Source organism: Oryctolagus cuniculus, chromosome 1 (assembly GCF_964237555.1).
Source record: "Oryctolagus cuniculus chromosome 1, mOryCun1.1, whole genome shotgun sequence".
NCBI classification, from domain to species: Eukaryota; Metazoa; Chordata; class Mammalia; order Lagomorpha; family Leporidae; genus Oryctolagus; species Oryctolagus cuniculus.
The window spans coordinates 153,533,101-153,560,949 of record NC_091432.1 but is presented as its reverse complement, the minus strand read 5'-3'; the positions used below and the strand labels follow the sequence as shown (position 1 = coordinate 153,560,949).

General features: G+C 40.4%; 1 protein-coding gene and 1 long non-coding RNA gene across 11 annotated transcripts in view; one reads left to right on the top strand and one right to left on the bottom strand.

Annotated features, from left to right (window-relative positions):
- The window catches only part of PRUNE2 (prune homolog 2 with BCH domain), a 316,953-nt gene that overhangs the window by 102,664 nt on the left and 186,440 nt on the right, over nucleotides 1-27,849 (bottom strand). For all 10 annotated transcript variants that reach the window (XR_011379490.1, XR_011379489.1, XR_011379488.1 and 7 more), the window contains exon 7: nucleotides 1,231-1,389. Coding sequence is in view for 7 of the 10 variants with exons in the window: in XM_051858798.2 (XP_051714758.1) it covers nucleotides 1,231-1,389 (159 nt within the window). In the remaining 3 variants the exon portion in view is untranslated. The remainder of the gene's footprint in view (nucleotides 1-1,230; nucleotides 1,390-27,849) is intronic.
- On the top strand, nucleotides 1,162-27,849 carry LOC103348289 (uncharacterized). Its single transcript, XR_516724.4, has 3 exons — nucleotides 1,162-1,299; nucleotides 5,976-6,081; nucleotides 27,728-27,849. It is a non-coding gene; the product is annotated as an uncharacterized lncRNA (long non-coding RNA).

The window sequence follows — 27,849 nt, the reverse complement described above, 5'->3', positions numbered from 1 at the left end:
TCTGTGACAGGCAAACTTGGACTTAAGAGAGCAGTGAACCTCAGAGTAAGTACAGTCACACATCAAGAGGGCTCTGAAGACAGAAAGGGATGATGTGGAAAAGAAAGTAGTAGAAAGTTTGCTTCTAGTCACCTGTAGATCCACAAAGCATCTAGCCTATTAGTGAGAAAGGTGAGTGATGAAAGGGTTCTATGCCCATGTGGCTCATATGATGAATCAGGCCCTTTCTCAGATTAGCTATTGAATATGCATTTTTTATATATATATATATGTGTGTGTGTGTATATATATATATATGATATATACATCAAATGCAAGGAATTGGTATATACAGGAGGCTGTTTTGATGAATTTTAAATCATTTTTAATTTCCTTGGCTATGGGTTAAAATACTCAGCTATTAGCCTGGAGGACCAACTGCTATCCAGCCAGAATTTAGACAAACTAATTTCGAATAAAGCATCAGATCACCACTTACTAAATACTGGGTACCAACAGGTATTGAGAAAGGGACAAAACCTTGTTAGTCAAAGAAAACAACATCCTAAGCAGGACTTGCTCTTACTAGCATGAGAAAGAACTGTTCTTTCTCTTGATGGGTCCAGTGTAGAGAGAGAAGTAGGGACTCTGCTATATTCTAAGTATGACTGAGGGTGCCCTGTAAAGGTTCATGCCTGGAAGCCTGAACTCCAGTGTGGTGGTGTTGAATCTGTGGAATCTTGAAGAGCTGAGGTACAGTGGAGGGTAATTCAGTCATGAAGACAGCGATCTTGGAAAGGCTTAATGCAGGTTTCATGAGACTGGATTCATTCTCGTGAGAGTGGGTTGCTCCCTCACCTGCTTCCTGTCTCATCATGTGACCTCTTCCACACATGCTGCCCTCATTGTGACATCATGTGCTATGATGCCCTTGCCAGACCTAAGAGGATGCCAGCTCCATGCTCTTGAACTAATAATAAGCTCATGATTATGAACTAAATGAACCTTTTTGTTTATAAAATGTGCAGCCTCAAGTCTTTTTTGTTAGAACAACAATATGGGCTAATGCAGGGCTCTTTTAAAAGGTTCAATATGCAAAACACCCTTAATATTTCTTAAAACTCAAACTTGTCGGGCTCTCTCGGGTCAGTTTCATGGAAGCCACCCATCTCCCAATCTCCCGCTGAGTGTTCTGAGAGGCGTTGGGTCAGGATGTAATGAAGAGGGTGGGGTGAGAGAAGAGCGGCTCACCTGACTGCAGAGCTCCAGGTTCTGGGAGTACACAGCTATCTGCCGTCTTGGCTGCTGCTCCTCTGACAGGTAATTGGCGAACAGGATGAGGACATCAAAACCAAACTTGTCTGTAAATGCTTTTAAATCACTGGTGATATTGCTGTGAAACACACAGTTCTGAAACAACAGCAGGAAATTTGATATTAATGTCAAATTGCCAGCACTGGGGAGGGGGCAGAGTTGTATTACAATTCTCTCCAGTCTTGTGTTGTATTAGGACAGCTATCTGCAAGTCAAATCAATACTTTGAGAATGTCTGGGAACATTCATGCTATGGCTTCAAATCTACTTATTAGTTTTCCCAAACCAAGAGAAAAAGGCGTCTTTGCCACTTTTAATAACTTAGACAAGGAGCTAATATCTTTTTTATATTTATTCAGATATTTATTTTGCTAAGCACATTTATTCCTCTTGTCATTTGTAAGATCTAGGTGGGAATATCTGCTGACTCCAATCACAATCTATCACTATAAAAATAGGAGGGAGTTAACATCCTTTCCTGTAACTTTATCTTCTAATGATTATTATCCACCCAAAGCAGAAACACTTAAGGATGCCCTTGGCCGAGTTTATGGAATGATTTTTATTTCCATGTGGAAAGCCAGGAGCTTTTATGAAGAGCTGTGATGTCTGATCTGCTCATTGTATGGGGCAGCGGTGGAGGAATGAATAATTGTGGAAAGCACCCAGACCAGAGGCTTACATTCTTTACAGAAAATGTGCTATATTCTTCAAGTTTTTTTTTCAACTGCATCAGGAGCCACTTTATCTGCACAATTATTTATCTTCCTTAAAAATGCACAGTGAAGACCACGTGCTATTTCCTAGCATAATGCCTGCTATATACCACTTGCTCAAGAAATGTTTGTTGAATGACTGGAAAGACATATATGAAAAATCAGCCTTTAGTACCTAATCTACACCATGGCTTATATATTCTGGTCCCTCAGTATCCATGAGGGATCGGTTCCTGGATCCCTGTGCAGTTACCAAAATGCATGAGTGGATGCTCAAGTGCCTTCATAAAATGACATTGTATTTGGATATAACTTACACAATCCTCCCAAATACTTTATTTTTAAAAAATTTATTTATTTGAAATGTGGAGTGACAGAGGGAAGGAAAGAGAAACACACACACACACACACACACACACATACATCTTCCATCAGCTGGTTCACTCTCCAAGTGGCCACAAGAGCCTGGGCAAGGCCAGGCCAAAACCAGGATCCAGGATCCAGTAACTCCTTCTGGGTCTCCCAGGTAGCTGGTAGGGACTGAAGTACTTGAGCTATCAACTGCTGTTTCACAGGTACAGTAAGAGGGAGCTGGATTAGAAGGAGTATCCAGGACTGAAACTGGATACTCATAGCACTCTGCTATGAGATGAAAGTGTCCCAAGCTGTGGCTTAACCCACTGAGCCACAATGCCTGCCACTCCCATATACTTTAAATCATCCCTAAATTACTCATGGCAGATAATAAATGTAAATTCTATGTAAATGGCCATTCTACTCTATTGTTCAGGGAATAGCAGCAAGAAAAAAAACCCTGCACATATTCATCATAGACATATTTTTTTTAGATATTTTCACTCCATGGTTGGTTGACTCTGGATGCAGAACCATGGCTGAGAAGGGACCATATTTATAGTACATGCACAAAATCATCCTATATAATCAGTCAAGTGTGTAACTCAGTGAAAACACTAAGATGTGCCACACTCAAGGGATTTAAGAATTCTATTAACTTATTCCTGGTTGTAACAGTAAACAGATTTATGCCTCATGCTGGAAAAGTATTCAAATAAAACTGAAATGTAGATCATGGAAGGTGATAGTGCCACACATCCCTCTCCAGATAACCACTGCAAATAGCTCAACAGTGAAATGCATTGTTGCAGGCTTTTTTCCAGCCCACATTAATTTCTACACTTGGCAGCTTTTTGAAACTTGTAGGCTGTGCATTTGTGACTTAGATTGTTTATGAGCCACTTCAAATACATATCAAACATGTGCTCTGTGATTCTGCTGAACTGAACCTCAAGCTGCAAAGGCCCTTGGGAGGACACACCCTCAGCAGATACGAGGGTTCTTCCCATTACCAGCTTCCACATCTTGAAGAGGCCTTGCTGTCCATTCTATGGAAGTCAGTCTCATGAGACATCTTATAAGGCCACTTTCTCTTTTTGGTTACAAGGAATTGCACATGCACATCCACAAACTTCACAAGATATACTGCTGGACTCAGAGTGACAATTGCTTTAAGTAACACTCTGACTTCAGAATCAGCCCTTAAGGCTTCCTGGTCTGGCTGAAAATCCTGTGAGAGCATTTCAGGCATAGAAAGCCAAGACACTGTGGCAAAAATGTTCTACATGGAGGATATTTGTGGGTGAGACCCCAGAGGAAATAAGTGCTGTCAAAGAAGGATGTACTATTCTCTAAAGGGAGGAGAGAGCTTCCACTTTGCTTATGGCCTTGTCCAAATACTGACAGAGTTTGTGGACTCAAAGGGCTTCCATAGCCTAGGCAGATTAAGAGTCTAGGTCACTGACATCATACATAAGAGTGTTAATTGTTAAATTAAAAACAGGAGTCATTGTGCACTAACTCCCCATGCAGGACCTCTGTCCTCAATGAGTTGTATTATGAGAGTTAACTGTAAAACCAGTTCTTAAACAGTTTTTGTGTGTATGTGCAAGCTGTTGAAATCTTTACTTAGCATAGAGTTGGTCTTCTGTGTACCAAGTTAATTGAAAATTAATCTTAATGGAGAATGGGACTGGGAAGGGGACAGGGAGAAGGCTGAGGGGTGGGAGAATGGGTGGAGGGAGGGTATGTCTGAAGAATAACTATATTCCTAAAGTTGTACTTATGAAATTTGTATACCCTAAAAATAAATTTAAAAAGATAAACTGCTAATGAGTAATGAGGATTTATTGTACTGACTTGGTGATGGAGTTTATGACACTTCAGATGCAATAGTTTTTTGAAGCATGCTTTAAAAAGTGTACTGTCAGCTTTAATGCTTCCAATTTTACTGTCCAAATGACAGAATAACAACCTTTAAATAGATCCTTAAAAATGAGCTTTTTGGTTTTTTTAATCAGACCTTATAACTGATGCATATTTAGTAGGTAAAAAATTACTTGAAGTCATCATTGGTGATCAATCAAGAACCTAAAGATTGGACTTTTTGCCACTAAGAATCATAAAAAGAGATATTGTCCTAAAGTAAAACAAGAATTGGCAGCAACTACCTACATCTTATCTATAGTAACTGAAGGCTTTGGCATTAAAAGCCCTGTTGTACTTTCTAAATATTTTTATATTATCTTTATAAAGTCTCTAGAATACAATGTAAACTCTTGAAAGAAGACACACATTTTTAAAAATGATTATATTAATTTATTTGAGAGCAGAGTTAGAGAGAGAGAGAGAGAGAGAGAGAGAGGAGAATGGTCTTCCATCTGCTGGTTCACTACCCAGTGGCCTCAATGGCCAGAGCTAGGCCAATCCAAAGCCAGGAGCCAGGAACTTGTTCCAGGCCTCCCATACAGGTGCAGGGGCACAAGTATTTTGATCATCTCCCACTGCTTTCCCAGGCCATAAGCAGAGAGCTGGATTGGAAGAGGTGCAGCCGGGACATGAACTGCTGCCTATGTGGGATGCCAGCACCAGAGGTAGAGGCTTAGTCTATTACACCACTGTGCCAGCCCCGAAGACACACATTACAAAGAGAGTTTCACATAATAGTAACTATGATTACTACACCCGTGTTTGTGTTACTCAAACAAGAAAGGGAAGGTTTTGCTTCTATCTAACCACAAGATTAGGATTCATCAGTATCAACATTTCTTGAAGTCATGCTTGTGGAACATTTGCTACTTGAAAATGTTGGCTGAACCTCAATCTGTTCAGATTCTTTTACATGAAACTGATGGCTCTAGCATTATACTGAATTCAAGTCCAGAAGAATTGGCAACATGAGGCATTTTATTGAAAATAGAGTCTCAGGTCATGCCTAGGTTCACTACAGCCGAATCTGCCTTTCCCACCAACCCCAGGAGACACCAATGCACACAGAAATCTGCAAAGCACTGCCTGGGGGAATCATCTGTTAGTTGGTATATTTTTTTGCAAGCCAATACTTAGGGATTCCAATGCCATCACAAGATTTGTACTGACTCATGCCCTTGATGTTCCTCCCACTAATGTCATCATAAAAGTCACCATGGGGGGTGTATTTCTGGACCATTCTACTAGTGTTTCTCTTGAGCATACTAGAGACTGGGTCCAAAGAATCTGTTTTTTCACCATGAGTCTTACGATCCAGCTCCTTTGAGTAACACTGTTTCAGACTTATTCTGGATAACATTGAATTCCACAGAATCAGGTGGAGCATTAATAAAACAAAAAATTCCATGAACAACACAGGCATGTTAGAGAAACAAAAATACTTACATATCTCCAGTAACCTCCAAACAGAAATTGCGAACTATGCCCCATGTCCCCTAATACAATTGTCCAAGCCATATTCCATCTTAGTGGTCTTAGGTTAATGTCAAGGGTTTCATGTTTAATACAGAATCAAACAAGGGAATGAGTAAGAATCATCAGGAATCCGGGAGGCACAGTCTGTTTGTTCTGCTTTTATGCCGGTGCTGTTTGCATAGGAGATAATTTATTATTGTCTTCTAGCTGCACAGGGAGTCATGTGCTGCGACGGCTCTTCTGTTGCTGACAAGCTAGGCTGGCCCTGAATAAACAGCACTTCATCATCAACACAACCCAACTGTAGACACAGGTTGGCATTTATTCCCTCCATCTGCCTTCTACCTGATAAATTACTGTTTTAGTTACGTGTATACAAATACAATTTGTTAATCTGCTCAAATGTCTCTAAAATGTTTCCCCTACCTTAAATGAAAATCATGTACATCTTATAGATTTTCCACTCAATTTTCTAAAGGTTTAGAAAATAAAGGGGCCCTCCCTGCTTTAGTTTATCACCCTCACCCCTGCGGCCCCCACCCTTTGCATTCATGAGCCCAGCCTTTAACTGAGGTACGGAATTTAGGAGGTCACTTTACTCAGCATTGCAACGGGCGCTAACAGAAAATCCCAGACCACTCCTAACGAGAAGAATGGCAATTGCTCTCTTAAAAGACAAGTCTAGGGGCAGATATTTGACCTAGTGTCTAAGAAGTTGATTAAGATGGCATGTCCTGTATGGGAATGCTGAATATAACTCATGACTATGACCCCTGATTCCAGCTTCCAGCAAATACAGACCCCGGGAGACACCAGTAATGATTCAAGGGGTTGGGTCTCTACCATTCACATGCGAGACAGGGATTAAGGTCCTAGCTTTCAACTTCACTCCCTCTCCCCACAACTACGGTGGGCATCTGAAGAGTAAACCAGTGAATGGGAATACACACACACACTCCCTCTCTCTCTCTTTCAAATTAAAAATAAAAGTAAGTGAATTAAGTCTATTAAAAACAACGTTACTTTGGTGCAAAACAGTTTTGAAATCCACGCACAGTTTTTTCATAATTACATCTCCGTGAACTTTTTGGAGATGCCTCAGATTTTTAGAAGTGATGAACCTTTCAGTTGGGTAATTTCTGACTTTGGAATGAGTAGGAAGACCTGGAAACATGATAGAAAAAACTTCCCTTATTTTTCTGCCAAAAACTAAGGTGAAGATGTGAAGAGCCCTCAAAGAGGTTGATGACCAGGACCCAGGGTTGGGAAACAGGAAGGAAATGGCTCTGCTTGAACTAACAAAGAAGCTGAGACAGTGATGGCCATGGTATCTATGGATTTACTGCACTCATGGTTGACAGTACACAGGCAAATGCCACGGAAAATTCTATTCTCACAAAATTGTTTTACTTCTTACTCTATTGCTCTGAAAAAAAAAGTTTAAAGATTTATTTACTTATTTGAAAGCTAAAGTTACAGAGAGAGTGGCAGAGACAAAGATGGAGATCTTCTATCCACTGGTTCACTCCACAAATGGCCACAATAGCTAGGGCTAGGCCAGGCCAATTCCAGGAACTTTATCTAGGTCTCCCATGTGGGTGAAGGGGCCCAAGCACTTGGGCCATCCTCCACTGTTTTCTCAGGTACATTAGCAGGGAGCTGGATCAGCAGCTGGGACTTGAATCAGCACCCATATGGGATGCTGGCATCACAGGTGGTAGCTTAACCTGCTAGGCCACAACGTTGGTCCCTGTCCTGAAAAATTTAGTCTTTATGCTATATGCTGGTAGCTTCAGTATGTCACATGAAATAAAAGTGATCTAAAGAATGTCTTGTAAACATTTGAGTACTCAAATGTGGACATTCCTCAGCAGAGAAAAACCCACTTTTCTTATACCACCCAGCAATGCTTACCTTCTGTGGTGTTCTCAATGCTTCCTGTCACTATCTAGCCCCATCATCCCATCAACACTGCTCTTCCCAAAAGTAACAAATTCAAAATCACTTTACTGTTTTTGTCCTATTTCACTTTTCTTCAGAATTCCACACAAGTAATCCTCCCGCCCCCCCCCCCCCATTTATTTAAGAGGCAGATATGGGGAGGGAGAGAGAGAGAGAGAGAGAGAGAGAGAACAAGCTCCCATATAGTTCACTTTCCAAACGTCCTCAATAGGCAGGGCTGAAACCGAAGGTTGGGAATACAGTCCCAGACTCCCAGACAAATGGCATCACCTACCATCACCACTGCCTCCCAGGCTATGCATTAGTAGGAAGCTGGCATCAGGTACAGAACCAGAACATGAACCCAGACACTCAGATATGAGACTGTGGGCCTTATAACACCTAGGCCAAATGTCCACCCCACCCCACCCCTTCTTGAAACGCTTAATTCCTGGCATTGCACTCTCCCCGTTTTTCTCTAAACATCTTGGTCACGACACACTGCCCTTTGCTGCCTTCTCTTCCTCATCAAACCTAAAAACACTCAGTGCCGCAGTTCTTCTGTTCTTTGTCTACACATTCTCATTGACAGTCTTTCCCAGTTATGTGGCTTTTCCAGTGACAACCACATCTACGTCTACCTGAACTCCAACCTGGTCCATCCACGTGGTATCTCCACATGAATGTCTAACAAGCATCTCACGTACAACGTGACTCCCTCTTCCCTGTTTGCTCTAAATGATTAAGTGTCACTATCATTCACCCAGTTACTTAAGTCAAACATTTAGGATTTATTCTTGACTCATTTTTCCCTCACTCCTCCAATAATCCTATAGCAAATGCTGTTAACTTTACCCTTAAATATCTCAAGTCCAAGTAGTGATTCTCTGACTTATTATTTCTATAAATAAAACATTTTTGGAAATGTAAATTTCCAAGAAATAAATAAGTGGTTCAATAAATTATAGAATAGTCACACAAATGGATATTAAAAATTATGATAGCGGGGCCGGTGCTGTGGTGCAGTGGGTTAACACCATGGCCTGCAGTGCCAGCATTCCATATGGGAGCCAGTTCGAGACCCAACTGCTCCACTTCTGATCCAGCTCTTTGCTATGGCTTGGGAAGGCAATAGAAGATGGCCCAAGTCCTTGGGCCCCTGCAGCCACGTGGAGACCTGGAAGAAGCTCCGGGCTCTTGGCTCCTGGCTTTAGATTGGTGCAGCTCTGGCCGTTGCGGCCAATTGGGGAGTGAACCAGCAGATGGAAGACTTCTCTCTCTCTGCCTCTCCTCTCTCTCTGTGTAACTCTGACTTTCAAATAAATAAATAAATCTTTAAATAAAAATGAATTATGCTACCAAAGAACATGAAATGACCAAAGAAAACACTTAGGGCATAGTATCGAGTGAAAGATAGCCTCTATAATCATATAGAAATACAATGTTGTTCTATGTGTATTCACATAGTATATCTTGAAATACAATACAGGGGCCGGCGCCGCGGCTCACTAGGCTAATCCTCCACCTTGCGGCACCGGCACACCGGGTTCTAGTCCCGGTCGGGGCGCCGGATTCTGTCTTGGTTGCCCCTCTTCCAGGCCAGCTCTCTGCTGTGGCCAGGGAGTGCAGTGGAGGATGGCCCAAGTGCTTGGGCCCTGCACCCCATGGGAGACCAGGATAAGTACCTGGCTCCTGCCTTCGGATCAGCGTGGTGCGCCGGCCGCAGCGCGCCAGCCGTGGCAGCCATTGGAGGGTGAACCAACGGCAAAGGAAGACCTTTCTCTGTCTCTCTCTCTCTCACTGTCCACTCTGCCTGTCAAAAAAAAGAAAAAAAAAAGAAAAAAAAAAGAAATACAATACAGGGGCCAGCATTGTGACACAGTGGGTTAAGCCACTACCTGAGACACCATCATCCCATACGAGTGCCGATTTGAGTGCCGGCTGCTCTGCTTTCTATCCAACTCCCTGCTAACGCACCTGGAAAAGTAGCAGATGATGGCCCAAGTATGTGGGCACCTACCACCCACATGCGAGACCTGGATAGAGTTCTAGGCTTCTGGTTTTGGCCTGCGTGACCATTTGGGAAATGAACCAGCAGATGGAAGATCTCTCTGTGTGTGTCTTCTTTTCTCTAACTCTGCCTTTCCGATAAATCTTCATACATATAATACTTACACTGGATATTAATATACAGTGATATTAAGGTTATCATAATTTAGTCAAATCGCTAATTAAAATCTCTTTGTATTTCTCCATTATTTTAGGGAGCTCCCTCCAAGGGCTTTGGAGTCACAGAGGTATTAGGGTAACCTTAGCTCAGTCACCTGCCAGTGGTAACTTGAGTGAATTATTTCATCTCTCACAGCTTTCATGTCTGCATCTGTGAACCTCTACCTCATAGGGCTGCTATGAAAATTGAGAACACACATAAAGTGAATGCCCAGTGCCTAGACCATAGTAGACAATAAGCAAGAGGATTTTGCTTTCCTTAAACTACCAAAAGGGCATTCTCCCGGAGTTAATTATTAATTAATCATGAGATTAATCTGATTCACAGAAAGTATTTTGCAAGATTATGTGTATGGGAACTAGATATTCACATTACAATTGTCTGCCTTATATACTTTACAATATATGAACTTTTTACTTGAGAGGCAGAGTTACAGAGAGAAATAAAGACAGAGAGATCTTCCATCCTTTAGTTCACTCCCCAAATGGTCTCAACAGCCAGTGCTGGGCCAGTCTGAAGCTAGCAGCCAGGAGCTTCCTCTAGCCCCTCTTCCATGTGGGTGCAGGGGCCCAAGCACTTGGGCATCTTCCACTGATTTTCCAGGCTATTAGCAGGAAGCTGGATTGGAAGAAAAGCAACCGGGACACAAACTGGTGCTCATATGGGATGCCAGCACTGCAGGTGGAGGCCTAACCTATTATACGAGGGCACCAGCCCCAGTACATGAACTTTTGAACAACAATCCTTCACATCTTTAAGTCACTTAAGTGATTCACATGTAGTAGTCCCAGCTGTGAGATGAGAGAGGAAGCTGCACAAGACTAAATATGAAACAAAGCCAAGTTAAAAATGATCTAAGATATAAACTCTATGAGGAAGACAGTGTTTATCCCATTAATAGATTCTGTATCCTTAACTCCAAGTTAGAGCCAGTCAATGAGCTTCTGTTTGCTGTTATACAAACATCAGCTTTAAAGTACCCAAAACCTGTGCAGTGGCCTTTGCTACAGCTACCTCACCATAGACAGCGTCTTTTTCATCAGTCTCACTGTTTCTGTTCCGGGTGCCACATGACCTGGGGTGGATTTGACTCCTCATGCAAATCCTTTTTTCACTTAGGAACAAGTTTCTGGAAGACACTCTTAGCCCAAACCCGTTGTCTCCCCCACAAATTACAAAGGTAATCAACTAAATCAGACTTTTGCAAAAAAAAAAAAAAAGCATTATTTTCTAATGTCAATGACAAGCCATTCCCAGATTTGTTATATCTGAAGATTTTTTTCCCCTTCCTGCTGGAAACAACAACAACAACAATAATAAAGGGAATAACTATCACTTGTAGTTAGGATGCTTGTGGATAAAAATCATTGCTAAGAGAAAGCCCAAGCTTGTATAGCTGTATTTTAGAGAACAGTTAGACAGAACAGTTAGAAACCAGTGACAGCAGGTAACCACCACGTAAGCACAGTGGCCAGCGTGGATTGCTGAGTTACTAAAATTTAAGAGTACAGTCTGACATTTATACTCTGCATGGATTTGTTTCTAGATTGAGGTTTTTTTTTAAATCAAGAGATAAGAAAAGTGCTGAGGTATGTACACAAACGTTCTAACTGAAAGCTTTATGATTTATGCTACCAAAATTCCAGTATGATGTTTAAAACATTCAGCAATAATAGTCTGATAATTTTGACAGGAAAATGATTTATGGGAACACAAAATGCATAAATTAAGAGATTTTATTTATTCTGTTTTTCATACACTCTTTAATTGGTAAGCAAAGATATTTTCCATTTTTCCCCAGATGTCAGGTTTTTTAACACTCTATTGTACTTATTTTTATGAGCCAGCCAAAGCATTTTAGTAGTAAAAACTTCACTGGATCTATTTAAAGTGTATTATATATCACATTTTAGAAATAGAATAGCTATTATCATGTTTATAGTTAGAGAGAGCCCTTTTGTAAAAATGAAATTATGTGTTATATAAATATGTAACCTGTATACTTATGCAAATATAAGTACAATCTTCATTTATTATTTATTGATCACTTCATTGTATTGATTTCAATCAATAGTGTACTACCTAGTATAACTAAACACTGCAGTATTAAGCACCATGGTACATGCTGTGCGTAATCTTATTGAAACTTTAGGAAGCCCCTGTGTGGTTGGTACGATCCTCAGTTTTCCATGAAGAAAATGGAGACTCAGTGACTGCACCAGCTCATCCATGTGGAAAGTGGGGCTCCAGCTCAGGCCATGTTTTAACCCCTATGTTATCCCTGCATCAGACCTCATTCATCACTGAAGATATAATTGGTTGATTCAGTTTTTAAGTTAATAAAAAAGCAGAATTTTTGCTACTCCATTCATTTCTGTTTAGTGCCAATTTTCCCTTGTTACTGTGTACAAGAAAGCGAGATGTTTAATGATGACATACACTACTATGACTATTAATATACTGCTTAACTTTTTGAAGGTTCAATATCACAGGCTTTATGATCAATTTCCATTTTCTCATCTGCTCTGTAAAATATAAGTGTGAGATAAGTATTAGCAATCTGTAGAAGACTAAAATTGAGAGCCTAGAGAATCTCCTAAAAGGTAGAATGTTATGCGACTCTTGCAGCAATACGTACTCTTTAAAGTGGGGTGCATATGTGTATACAGAAGTGGAAAAATACATATATGTAATACCTGGAACTATGAAATTGCTAGAAGAAAACAGGGTAAAACACTTCAATATTGGTGTAAGCAAATATCATTTGGAGGAGACCCCAAAAGAACAGGCAACAAAAGCAAATCTAGAAAATGGGCTAATATCGAACTGAGAAGTTTTTGTACAGCTAAGGCAATAGAGTGTAGAGGCAACTGACAACATGAGAGAGAACATTTGCTAGCAACTGAAAAACCAGTCAAGTTAGCAAATGGACAAAGGATATGAATAGATATTTCTCAAAAGAAGAAATACAAATGGCCCATGAATGTTTGAATAAAGGTTCACTATCACTAGCTGTCAGGTAAATGCAAATCTAAACCATAATAAGTATCCCTTCACCTCATGTAGAAAGGCTATCTTGAAAAAGACAAAAAGTAACAAATAGTGGCAATGATGGGGAGCCAAGGGAACTCCTACACACTGTTGGTAGAAAATAATTAGTGCAGTGACTATGGAAAACAGTATGAAGATTAAAAAAACACTAGAAACAGAATTGCCATGTGACCCAGCAATCCCATTACTGAGGAAATATCCAAAGATATGAAATCATTATATCAAAGAGACCTATAACACCATGTTTATTGCATCACTATTCACAAGAGCCAAGATTTGTAATCAACCAAGGCATCCGTTATCAGATGAATGGCTCAATAAAATATGATCCATATACACAATGAAATAGTATTCAGCCATAAATGGCATGAAATCGGTTGCTTACAGCAACAGAGATGGAACTGGATATCATAGTGTAAGTGAAAAATGCCAGACACAGAAAGACAGTTACTGTATGTTCTCCTTCATATGTGGAAGCTAAAAAAAAAATCTCAGTTTGAACATAGAATAGTAATTGCCAGAGGCTGAAAAGTACAGGGGGATAGAAGGAAGTCAGATGACTGTTACCAAATCAGAATTAGATACAAGGAAGAAGTTCCTAGTGTTGCATAACACAGTGGGGTAACTATAGTTCACAACAACCTATTATAATTTCTTTTTTTTCCTTTTTTTATTTAGTAAATATAAATTTCCAAAGTACAGTTTATGGATTACATTGCCCCCCCCCATAATTTCCCTCCCACTCACACCCCTCCCATCTCCCGCTCCCTCTCCCATTCCATTCACATCAAAATTCATTTTCAATTATCTTTATATACAGAAAATCGATTAAGTATATATTAAGTAAAGATTTCATCAGTTTGCACCCACACAGAAACACAAAGTGTAAAATACTCTTTGAGTACTAGTTATAGCATTACTTCACATTGGATAACACATTAAGGACAGATCCCACATGAGAAGTAAGTACACAAGTGACTCCTGTTGTTGACTTAACAATTTTTTTTTAATTTTTTTTTGACAGGCAGAGTGGACAGTGAGAGAGAGAGACAGAGAGAAAGGTCTTCCTTTGCCGTTGGTTCACCCTCCAATGGCTGCCGCGGCCGGCGCACCGCACTGATCCGATGGCAGGAGCCAGGTACTTATCCTGGTCTCCCATGGGGTGCAGGGCCCAAGTACTTGGGCCATCCTCCACTGCACTCCCTGGCCACAGCAGAGAGCTGGCCTGGAAGAGGGGCAACCGGGACAGAATCTGGCGCCCCACCGGGACTAGAACCCAGTGTGCCGGTGCCGCAAGGTGGAGGATTAGCCTAGTGAGCTGTGGCGCCGGCTACTTAACAATTTGACACTCTTGTTTATGGTGTCAGTAATCTCCCTAGACTCTAGTCATGAGTTGTCAAGGCTATGGAAGCCTTTTGAGTTTGCCGACTTCGATCTTATTCCGACAAGGTCATAGTCAAATTGGAAGTTTTCTCCTCCCTTCAGAGAAAGGTACCTCCTTCTTTGATGGCCCCATTCTTTCCACTGGGATCTCACTCGCAGAGATCTTTCATTTAGGTCTTCTTCTTCTTCTTTTTTTTTTTTTTCCAGCGTGTCTTGGCTTTCCATGCCTAAAATATTCTCATGGGCTCTTCAGCCATATCCGAATGCCTTAAGGGCTGATTCTGAGGCCAGAGTGTGGTTTAGGACATCTGCCATTCTATGAGTCTGCTGTGTATCCCACTTCCCATGATGGATCGTTCTCTCCCTTTTTGATTTTATCCATTAGTATTAGCAGACACTAGTCTTGTTTGTGTGATCCCTTTGACTCTTAGACCTATCAGTGTGATCAATTGTGAACTGAAATTGATCACTTGGACTAGTGAGATGGCATTGGTACATGCCACCTTGATGGGATTGAATTGGAATCCCCTGGCACGTTTCTAACTCCACCATTTGGGGCAAGTCCAATTGAGCATGTCCCAAATTGTACATCTCCTCCCTCTCTTATTCCCACTCTTATATTTAACAGGGATCACTTTTAGTTAAAATTTAAACACCTAAGAATAATTGTATGTTAATTACAAAGTTCAACCAATAGTACTAGGACAAAAAAAATACTAAAATGGATAAAGTATTACACTGTATTTCAACAGTCAGGACAAGGGCTGATCAAGTCACTGTTTTTCACAGTGTCCATTTCACTTCAACAGGTTTCCCCTTTGGTGCTCGGTTAGTTGTCACCAATCAGGGAGAACATATGATATTTGTCCCTTTGGGACTGGCTTAATTCACTAAGCATAATGTTTTCCAGATTCCTCCATCTAGTTGCAAATGACTGGATTTCGTTGTTTTTGACTGCTGTATAGTATTCTATAGAGTACATGTCCCATAATTTCTTTATCCAGTCTACTGTTGATGGGCATTTGGGTTGGTTCCAGGTCTTAGCTATTGTGCTCTTGAGCTGCAATAAACATTAAGGTGCAGACTGCTTTTTTGTTTGCAAATTTAATTTCCTTTCGGTAAATTCCAAGGAGTGGTATGGCTGGGTTGAATGGTAGGGTTATATTCAGGTTTCTGAGGAATCTCCAGACTGACTTCCATAGTGGCTTGACCAGTTTGCATTCCCACCAACAGTGGGTTAGTGTCCCTTTTTCCCCACATCCTTGCCAGTGTCTGTTGTTGGTAGATTTCTGAATGTGAGCCATTCTAACCAGGGTGAGGTGAAACCTCATTGTGGTTTTGATTTGCATTTCCCTGATTGCTAGTGATCTTGAACATTTTTTCATGTGTCTGTTGGCCATTTGGATTTCCTCTTTTGAAAAATGTCTATTGAGGTCCTTGGCCCATCTCTTAAGTGGGTTGTTTGTTTTGATGTTGTGGAGTTTCTTGATTTCTTTGTAGATTCTGGTTATCAACCCTTTATCTGTTGCATAGTTTGCAAATATTTTTTCCCATTCTCTCAGTTGCCTCTTCACTTTCCTGACTGTTTCTTTTGAAGTACAGAAACTTCTCAATCTGATGCAATCCCAAATGTTAATTTTGGCTTTGACTGCCTGTGCTTCTGGGGTCTTTTCCAAGAAGTCTTTGCTGGTACACAATAACCTATTGTATATTTTCTGAGCAAATAGAACAGAGGTGCTCCAGGGTTCCAATCAAAAAGTAATGACAAATAGAGGAAACTGTCAGTTACCCAGATTTGATAACCACACATTGTAAACATGTATAGGAATGTTGCCCTTAATTCCATAAATTGTACAACTAAAATTTAAAAGTTCTTATTAATGCTTTAAAAATGAATACATTTTAAAAAGGAAAAAGCAAGGGTGATATACATTCATATACAACATTTTATTACTTACAGAAGTGTAAAAATGAAGGAATTAGCTAAATCACGACTGTATTGCCTAAATCTACCTATAAATTTTATCTTATTTGCCAGCTCCTCCTGACGTAAACCTCTGATATCCTGGGCAAGTGTGTGTGTTTAAAGAAAGCTGCAGGTTCTCCAAATAAGCAAATGTAGAGAGATAGGATAAATTTCTGCATGCTTTAGAACTGGGGGTGGGCTGCTATGTGGAGTGATGGAGACTGGGCATAATGTTCTTTTGGGGATGGTGAAAATGTTCTACATTGTGATGGTTGTACAAGTCTGTGAGGATTCTAAGAAGCATTGAATTGCATATGCTAACATGGGTGGGTTGTATGATGAAAAAATAAATAAATAACTGATGTTCCATCCACAGAGGGTTGATCCTAGAGAAAAAGTGTCTGAATACAGTGGCCCTAGTAGCTAATAATAGATTGAATACTTTGAGGGGGTTCTCTTTGGTGGGGTTCAGAATCAATTAATGACAAAAGGCCACCACCTCATTAACTAGCACCAGCTAATTTACATTTTCTTTAAGAATGGGCCCATAATTACTAAAACTTGCTCTCAAGGGTATGGTGAGTATGGTGAGGAAAGAGCCAGATGGTTGTTCCCTTAAAAGTCCCTTTTTTTGTTCATGTTTGTTTATAAGGACTTCTACACAGCAATGAACAACTCAGGACACCCATGTCATGGAAAACTCGCCCAGCAGGCGTGCTTTATTTTGGGAATGGTAGAACCTGGGCAACACTCTAGCTACCAAATAAAAATAATATAGTAAATTGTTTCCATAGTTAGATCGATAGATGTAAAAGAATTCCTATTGGCTAGTTTTGAACTATAAGCCTGGACACCCACGCTTTATACATCTTCCTTTATAAAAATAAATCAACTAGTTTGAAGACTATTTCAGGAAAGAAGGAGAACTTCTTTTCTCTCTGGGTTTCCCCTTCTGATTTATAGAAACCACCAGGCAACTCTCCAACACACAGGCTGCACATATATATTACACACCCTTCCGATTTTTCTAAGCTGTGTCAATATTAACCTGACCAAATGAAGATCAGACTGTCTCTTTTGTTCCTCACACTCCTCACATGGGGAGCACACAATATGGCTCTTGTCAGAGGTGCTTCATCATTTTGGCTCAAGGAAACTGTCAGTACAGTTTGGGATTCGTTCTTCATGGGCAGATATCCTGATGGGTCTAATGAAGCTTTTCTGCTGACAACTCATTTGCTAAAAATACCCAACCATCGCCAAGTTGAAGTGGGGATTATGATTATGTCCCTTTTGCTATGAACACAAGGAAAGTAATTAATTGTTTTGGAAGTGTAAAAGAATCTACCCATCAAGGCACACACCTCTCACCACTCATATATGAATTCTTGCGCATCTCCATTTGCTCACTGATAAACTTTATGACATCTTAAATTGGAATATAATAGGGTAAACACCAATCTTAGAGCACACACGCAGAGCCAGCAGTCTGTGTGTGCCATTTGTTGCAATCTAAGCTAATTACCAGAAACACCCTCCTGAAAACACATAGACTCTGGGGTTTGTGGTTTTATTTCTGTTTGGAGAGGTAGGCCTGTGTGGAGCTTGAGGAATTTTTTCCAGGTAAGGACACTTGCAGCTTCGTGATTCTTTGTTTGCAAGTCCCAGAAACTTAACTATAACTGGCTGAAGAGAAAGACAGGATCTGGGGAACATCGTTGCAGAGGCCAAGGAAGAGCAGGACGATTTTCTGGCAGAAGGGCAGGGGTTGCCAGGACGTGTGAGCCATGTGGTCTCTCCATTCCACTTTTTCTGATTTCATTGGCTCTTCCACAGCCACACATGGGCAGATGCCGCAGCTCAGGGCAGACCCTGTAGATTTAGTCATGATCTACTTCCTTTTGATCTTGAGTTTCAAAACCCTGGAGAAAGAACTCCTGTTGTTTCCACTTGGCTTAGGTGCCAATCAACAATTGACATGGATGGGAAGAACCACAAAACAGCCATGGCATAGGTTATAACAAGGTTGGAGGGAAGAGTTATTTCCTGGAAGATGGTTCTGAGCAGATAAATCCACAGGTGAACACTTTAGTTATCAGGTACAATGGTCCAACACACACACACGCACACACACACACACACACACACCAGATAATTTCCCAAACTTCCATTCTGTTTCTTATCAACCAAGCCATTATGGCAGAGCCATAATGCTTGGAAAGATCACTTTAGTGAAGCAATTTAGTTAATTTTCATTTCATGGATGTTTATATCTGGTTTAAAAGGGTTTTGTAGGGGCCGGCATGTGTACACTAGGTTAAGTCCCCATTTGTAATGCTGACATCTCTTTAGAGAGCCAGTTGGAAGCTTCCACTGTTCTACAAATACAGTTCCCTGATAAAGCACCTGGGAAGACAGCAGATGATGAATCAAGTACTTGATTCCACTCACAGGGGAGAACTGGATGCAGTTCCTGACTCCTGGCTCCGGCCTGGCCCAGCCCTGGCTGTTGTGACCATTTGGGAAGTAAACCAGCAGATGGAAGATACCTCTCTCTTTCCCTCACCCCTACCATCATTCTGTTTTTTAAATAAATAAATAAATGTTTTAAATAAATGATTTATAAAGAGGAGCGACAAAATAACTCTAAAAAAGTGTTAAGCTTATAAAACAAAAATTGGGTTGGGCATTTGGCACAGTGGTTAAGACACCACTTAGGATGCTGGCATCTCATAGCAGAGAACCTGGGTTCAAGTTCAAGCTCCACTTCTGATTTCTACTTCCTGCTAATGCATACCTGGGGGGCAGCAGGTGATGGCTCAAACACTTGTGTTCCTGCCACCCACATGGAAAACTTGAGTTCTGAACTCCTGACTTCAGCCTAGCTCAGTTCTAGCCTTTGCAGGCATTTGGGGGAGTGAACCAGAGATGAAAGATCTCTTTGTCTCTGTCTGTCTCTCTGCCTTTTGCATAAATAAAAGTAATTTGTTGAAATGAAAATTATGCTTAATCAGAAATATAGAATTATCTAAAAAATTAAGGAAAAATGAGGCCTAGCTTTAGTCTTTATTCTTTCAGGCCCCTCCTGGCCTCTGAAATGTTAAGAAACTCAAATATCTACCATAGCTGTTAAGTTTCCAATGCTATCAGTGCCACCTGTGAGTTACTGCAATGCTCCAACTACACACTGAAGTGATCCACACAGCATTCCTTCACGGCAGAGAGCATTGGGACTCACTCTGATTTAACAAGAGTGGTATTTTATTGCTACCATTTTATACAAGAGTTATTTACAGAAGGGCTCTAAGCAAGGCAAATGGGGGGGGGGGTCCTTAACAGGTAAAGTAATAACTTGAGAGCAGCATACTGACACTTGGGCTGGATATGCTTTGTTATGGAGATTGCTCTGCATTATAAGATATCCCAAACCCCCCAGCCTAGAAGCCAGTGGCAAACTGCCTCCTTCAGTTGTGACAGTCAAATATATCTCCAAACATTGTCAAAATCAGTCCCGTTAAGAACTACTGCCTTGAAGAATATTAGTAGAAGAATCTCGTGAACTTAAAAAATCATTCAAGTTACAGTCAACATTTTCAGAAATGTTACTGCACAAAGCAAGACACATGGTTAATTCTGCCCAGTTTAAGAAGTAGAACTATAAAAATAACTTAGGGAAGGGGTAATTGACCAAGTATTATCGTTTCCTAAGCTAGTAAAATAAAAATTCTCATCCATTGTCTTAGTTTAGAAAGATATGCTTAAAAATTAAATAACATCTTGGTTATGCTAAATAAAATTGTTAGGATGGTTTAAAATAAAAAGCCAGGATTCTGTAATACATCTACTTCCTGTTCCAGGAAAATAAAGTTTACCTCAATATTTTCCAAAAGATTTTTTTTTTTGGTCTAGAAAATGTATATTCTCCTTAATCAGTTTTGGCAACAAAGGGAATTTTAAAACTTTATATTTGGTGTCCCTGAACATATGTGTACTGGTCTTTTAACTCCAGAAGCTAAAATAGGATGGATATTAGGGAGCATCTTCATATAATGCAACATGCCTGGTACATTGCTAGTGTTCAATGCATGGCTGGTTTCCTCGTCTGCTAACTTGGTTATAGGGGAAAACTCATCAAAACCCGTTTCTGGGCCTGAGTTACTTAAATCTGTAGGTTCAAATCATTAGTTTTCGAATCTGGCTCTATCTTGGAATAACCTAGTGAGTTGTAATTAGAAAAATACAAGTAGTCAGAACTTACCCCATGAGATTTAACTTTAATTGGTTTAGGATGAAGCCTGGGCATCAGTCTATTTTTCACAGTTGCAACTGTTAGTCTAACGTGCAAGGAGGGTGGAGAAGAGTAGTCTATACTGACATAGAAAAACAGTTTCAACTTCTGTTGGCTAGATAGAATTTCTACTTGGGCAATCCTACTCACTGACAGAACATTTTTCAAAAGAGGAAATCAAAGTGGCCAACAGACACATGAAAAAAATGCACATGATCACTAGCCACCAGAGAAATGCAAATCAAAACCACAATGAGGTTTCACCTCACCCCTGTTAGAATGGCTTTCATACAGAAATCAATAAACAACAAATGCTGGTGAGGATATGGGGAAAAAGGTACACTAATCTACTGTTGGTGGGAATGTAAACTGGTACAGACACTGTGGAAAACAGTATGGATATACCTCAGAAATCTGAATATAGTCCTACCATATGACCCAGCTACCCCATTCCTGGGAATTTATGGAGGATAATGAAATCAGCATATGAAAGAACTATGTGCACTCCCATGTCTATTGCAGCTCAGTTCACAATAGCTAAGATATGGAACCAAATGTCCATCACTTGAAGACTAGATAAAGGATTGTGGGATCTAAACACCATGGGATACTACACAATGGAATCCTGTCATTTGCAACAAAATGGATGCAACTAGAAAACATTACACTGAGTGATATAAGTCAGTCCCAAAAGGACAAATGCCTTTGTTCTCCCTGATCTGTGGCAACTAATAGAGTACCTACAAGGTAATCTGTAGAAGTGAAATTGGCATTTTGAAATGTGATGACTTTGAACAGCCCTTGTCTTGACTGTTGAGGAACAGCTTTTTTTTTTTTCATACTATTTGTTGAACCCTTTAATTAGTATAGAGTTAATTGTATGTGTATAAAATTAAGTGAAACTAGACTATAGTAAATAATAATGGGAACAGGAGAGGGAGGAAGAAGAAGGGTGGGAGGGAGGGTGGGAAAGTGTATAGGGTGGGAAGCATCAGTATGTTACTAAAATTTTATTTATCAAATTAATGAAGCTTTATACCTTAAATAAAAAATCCTCAGGGTATGGCAAGTGAGACCTATTTTCTTTATTGACAAGAGCTTTGCTGATTCGATTAAATGTTGAATCAGTATTCATTTGGGGCTTTAAAAGCTGTCAATTGAGAAGAGACAAAAGAAAAAATAAAAACTTGTCCACAGCCCTTAATCAGGGCTCATCCTTAATTCCATGAATATTTATTTCCATAGCAGAGCAAGGAGGGAAAAGAAGAGACACTGACAAAGAAAACTAGTGGATAGTGAATGTGTTCCCATGAAAGAAGCTTTGGGACCATGAGAGATGGGTCATCACTGACTGAATGTGTTCAACCAGATGGATGATCCCAAAATTCCAGCAAAACACTGTCATACTGTTTCCAGTTTAAAGAAAAAAAGTCATGGTGGCCTATGTTCACAGCCACAGGATCAGCAGCTACCACTATCAACACTAAATGCATCTGTCAGGCCATTAGGCATTAGCCATCTTCAGGGATGGGTTAGATTACCTTTTCGCCTTATCAGTGTTAGAAAGGGTCTTTTTCTATCTAAGATTGTTTAAACTATGTAAGCTGTAAAATTTATGAATTTAAAAAACTACATTTCTTGTTTTTTTTTTTTAAATGTGATATAGTCTTCTTTGTTATAATGTAATAAATGTAATAATAAGAAAGTCAATCATAGCCAACTGTTACTGCATGCTGAGGTATAGTGGTTATCATGGAAAAAAGATATTTTAATCATGTATAACTATAGGAATAACATTGTGGCACAGAGGGTTATGCTTCTGCTTGGGATGTCAACATTCCCTATCACAGTGCTACTCCACTTCTAATCCAGTACCCTGCTAATATGACTGGGAAGCAGTAGATGACGGCTCATGTAATTGATTCCCAGCTACCCACATGGGAGATGGAGCTGATTGAAGTTCTGCCTTCTAGCTTTAGCCTGGTCCAGTTCTGGCTATTGCAGCTAGCTGGGGAATGAACCAGCAGATAGAAGATTCATTCTCTCTCTCCCTCTCTTTCTCTCTCTTTCAATTAAATAAATAAATAAAGAATGTATAGCTGAAAAATAAACTTCAATGATTCTACAAAGTAAGAAAACTACAGTTTTATCATGCTGAGAGAAATAAGCCAGTCCCAAAGGATATCATATGTTCTCCCTGATCGGTGACAACTAACTGAGCACCTAAAAGGAAATGGACACTATGAGAAACAGTGACTTGATCAGCCCTTGTCCTGACTGTTGAGGAACAACTTACTATTTTATTCCTCTTAATATTTTTCTGTTCCACTTAATACCGTTGGTTGAACTCTTTAATTAACACACAATTATTCTTAGGCGTTTAAATTTAACCAAAAAGTGATTCCTGTTAAATATAAGAGTGGGAATAAGAGAGGGAGGAGATGTACAGTTCAGCACATGCTCACTCAGACTTACCCCTAATAGTAGAGTTAGAAACATTCCAATTCAATCCCATCAAGGTGGCATGTACCAATGACCTCTTACTAATTAAAGTGGTCAGTTTAAGTTTATAACTGATCATAATGATAGGACTAAGTGTCAAAGGGATCACATAAACAAGACTAGTTTCTGCTAATAATAACTGATAGAATTAAGAAGGAAAGAATGATCCGGCCGGCACCGCTGCTCACTAGGCTAATCCTCCGCCTTGCGGCGCCGGCACACCGGGTTCTAGTCCCGGTCGGGGCGCCGGATTCTGTCCTGGTTGCCCCTCTTCCAGGCCAGCTCACTGCTGTGGCCCGGGAGTGCAGTGGAGGATGGCCCAAGTCCTTGGGCCCTGCACCCCATGGGAGACCAGGATAAGTACCTGGCTCCTGCCATCGGATCAGCGTGATGCACCAGCCGCAGCGTGCCAGCCGCGGTGGCCATTGGAGGGTGAACCAACGGCAAAGGAAGACCTTTTTCTCTGTCTCTCTCTCTCACTGTCCACTCTGCCTGTCAAAAAATAAAAATTAAAAAAAATTAAAAAAAAAAAGAATGATCCAACATGGGAAGCGGGATGCACAGCAGGCTCATAGAATGGCAGATGTCCTAGACCACATTCTGGCCTCAGAATCAGACCTTAAGGCATTCGGATCTGGCTAAAAAACCCATGAGAGTTTGTCAGGCATGGAAAGCCAAGGCATTGTGGCAAAAAAAAAATGACTTAAATGAAAGATCTCTGTAAGTGAGATCCCAGCAGAAAGAATGGGGCCATCAAAGAAGGGGGTACCTTTTCTGAAGGGAGGAGAGAACTTCCACTTTGACTATGGCCTTGTCTAAATAAGATCAGAGTTGGTGAACTCAAGAGGCTTCCATAGCCTTGGCAGCTCATGACAAGAGCCTTGGATGATTACTGATGTCTTAAATAAGAGTGTCAATTGTTAAATCAACAACAGGAGTCACTGTGCACTTATTCCCCATGTAAGATCTCTGTCCTTAATGTGTTGTACTATGCGAATTAACGGCAAAACATATAGAGTACTCAAACAGTACTCTATATGTGACTGTGTGGGTGCAAACTGTTGAAATTTTTTACTTAGTAAATACTAAGTAGATCTTCTGTATATAAAGATAATTGAAAATGAATCTTGATGGAGAATGGGATGGGAGAGCAAGTGGGAGATGGGATGGTTGCGTGTGGGAGGGAGGTTATGGGGGGAAAAAGCCACTATAATCCAAAAGTTGCACTTTGGAAATTTATATTTATTAAATAAAAGTTGAAAAATAAGAACTATAGTTTTAACTTCATAAAGTTGTTAATTTGACATTTAGACTTGCTTATTTGTCTGATGGGATTTTTTTTTTAAACTGACACATAAAAATTGTACATATTTAGGTAGCACAATGGAATGTTTCAATACCTTGTGTAATCAGGGTAAATATATCTATCTCCCCAAACCTCACCATTTCTTTATGGTAGAAACATTCAAATAATGGTCACTTTCTGATTTAAAAGACCAGGAAAATGAGCCCGACATTTGATAGGCTGCATTAACACAGGAACGGGCTCTTCTCCAGGTGCTCCACGTCATTGAGCCTCAAAAGCTGCAGCTGAATCACCTGCAGGGCATCTGTAAACACAGATGTGTTACAGGGCCCGGCTTCCAGAGTTTCTGACTTGTAGGCGTGGAGCTGTAACCTGTAGCAAGCTCCTCGGTGATGCTTGTGGGGCTGCTCACAGAACCACACCTCATCAAGCTCACTGCGGCTTCCTGGGCCTCAAATTCCTTTTTTTTTTTCTTTTAAAAGATTTATTTTATTTTAAAGGCAGAGTTATAGAGACAGGGAGAGACAGACAGAGATCTTCCATCCGCTGGTTCACTCCCCACATAGCCGCAATGTCTAGAGCTGGGCCAGGTTGAAGCCAAGAGCCAGGAGCTTCTTCCAGGTCTCCCATGTGGGTGGCTTGGGCCCATGCACTTAGCATTAGCGGGGATCTAGATCCGAAGTAGAGCAGCCTGTGATTGAACCGGTGCCATGTGGGATGCTGGCGCTGCAAGCGGTGGCTTAACCCACTAAGCCACAGCCCTGGTCCCATAGCCTCAAATTCATAATCTGAAAACAGAAGAGCCCCTTAAGACAATAAAATCATTGCTTGTATTTTCTGATGTATAAAGCCAAAGAGTAGAAGCTTTCTACTGAATGCTTTTACCTAGATTAAGCTTAGTGATTAGGACAAGCAGTTGGTTAATAAAAATTTTGTTTAAATAGGAAAAGTGTTAAAAAGCAGTCCTTTATTATAAAATAGCAATTTTATTAAAATTCAAACATAAAATTATGAATTTATTTGTAAACTTTTCATGTAGGACTAAGGTTTATGAAAATATTTATGAGGATGTATATATAGAAGCTTCCTTTCCTCTGTTTCATAAATCATACACACATAAAATATAATTTTCATTTTCTAATTTGTTTCATTAATGTGGAATAAAAACTTACACATATGTGGAATAATCTGAATGCAGACTCTGCATTTTACAACACATGATTAGCTGCATTGTCCTAATTTAAGAGCATATTTTCATTGGGAATATGTTTCATTTCATTTCCTTGAGCCTTCCCAAAGCATTTATCTTAGAAATAACTACCTTATTCCAATTTATCAGTTTATTTTCAATTGTGTAATTATATTAACTAGTACGATTGATATAGCAGGTTTGGGAGCAAACACAGCTGATACTTGGTAAACATTGAATTCAGTTGCAGGGTGCACACACACCTGTGCATTCCAGAGAGATTTTAAGTTTGCTGTGAGCAATCAGCTAAGGTTATCAGTCAGTATTACAGAGTAGATTGGAGAATGTTATTTAGTTCAGCACAGTAATTAGTTAAGGGAAGATCAAGAGAGCTTCTATCAGAGGCAAGGTATACAGCCCTACCTCCTCACCCCTTAAAAATAGGAATCTGGAATCACAAGCCATATTAACCCAAGCATCTCTAACTCCAATACAAATCAAATGAGATTCTTGTTAAACTGCAGATCCTGGCTCAGTAGGTGAGGGGTGGCAGGACTGACATTCCGCATCTCTACAAGCTCCCGGGTAGAAGCTGGGCTCTGGGCTGTGCCCACCTGTTGAGCAGCAGGATGTTAACTAATGCTGTTAGAAGCTGGATCAGTGTTGCTGTTGTTATTTTTATTATTTCTTAAAATTTTTTTTTACTTAGTGGAGGGCTAAGCTTATGATTATAAAATAAACTGAAAAAATGTTATTGTAAAATTTAAAAGAAAGAATAAGAAAGGAAGGAGGAGGGTGGATAGAGTGAGAAGTATCACTATGTTCCTAAGTCTTTATACATGAAATACATGAAATTTGTTCACCTTATATAAATAAAAATTATTTTTAAAACAGGAGGGGCTCTCTTGAAGTGAGAAACAAAAACACAGACTGCTAACAGTGCACCAGGAAGGAAATGTGGAATAGTCGTAACATTTCTCTTTTGAAAAATGAGAGCCTGGAGAGTATAAGACTTATCTAAATAAAGTCTAAGATCCTCATATGATAGAAGAAATCATCTCAAACTGAGAATAGAGCAACAGAGCAGTGACTTGCATTGCAATTTGTTAGTGACTACACAAATCACCTTTGCTTATAGGACAATAGTCAAACCTTTAGACCCAAATACTTCCCCCATTAGTAAGCATCTGGATCTTTAAGGGGCCCTGATTATATGCATTTATATCATAGAAAATTGCACTGAAACACATTTTCTGGGGAAAGGTAAAATCTTTTTTCTTATTATGGTCTAGAAACTAAGAAATTTTCCTCCTTACACGCATGCATATTTGATCTATTTTTTTTTTTTTTTTTGACAGGCAGAGTGGACAGTGAGAGAGAGACAGAGAGAGAAAGGTCTTCCTTTGCCGTTGGTTCACCCTCCAATGGCCGCCGCTGCAGCCGGCGCACCGCGCTGATCCTGGCAGGAGCCAGGAGCCAGGTGCTTTTCCTGGTCTCCCATGGGGTGCAGGGCCCAAGCACTTGGGCCATCCTCCACTGCACTCCCTGGCCATAGCAGAGAGCTGGCCTGGAAGAGGGGCAACCGGGACAGAATCCAGCGCCCCAACCGGGACTAGAACCCGGTGTGCCGGCGCCGCAAGGCGGAGGATTAGCCTATTGAGCCACGGCGCCGGCTTGATCTATTTTTTAATTAAAAATTATTTATTTGAGAGGAGAGGGAGAAAGAGAGAGGGAGAGGGCAGAATAAGGGGCAAAGGAAAGGATAATCTCATTCACTAGTTCGCTCCCCAAATGTGCACAATGGACAGGCCGAGACTAGGTTTCCGAAATAGGGGGGAAGGACACAAGTACTTGAACCATCACCTGCTACCTTCCCAGGGCAGGCATAGCAGAAAGCTGAAATCAGGACTGGGGCTGGGACTCAGACCTGGGCACTCCAAAATGGGAAATGGGTTTCCCAACTGGTATCTTAACTCCTGCACCAAATGCCCAGCCCCTGGTTTGATTTTTGATTGGAGCTTAGAATATTCCTATTTTGTTAACTTTCATTTACTCTAACTTTAAAATCTGACAACTGCTAAAGTTTCCTTATTTCTCTTACAGCTGAAGAAAGAAGCAAGCCAGTCCTCTTGAATCGCTGATTACAAGGCCAGTTACCCTTGGCATGTGCAGTGTCTGGATTGCACAGTTTGTCTGTGTCTGGTTTTTCCTGGGGCTTGAGACAT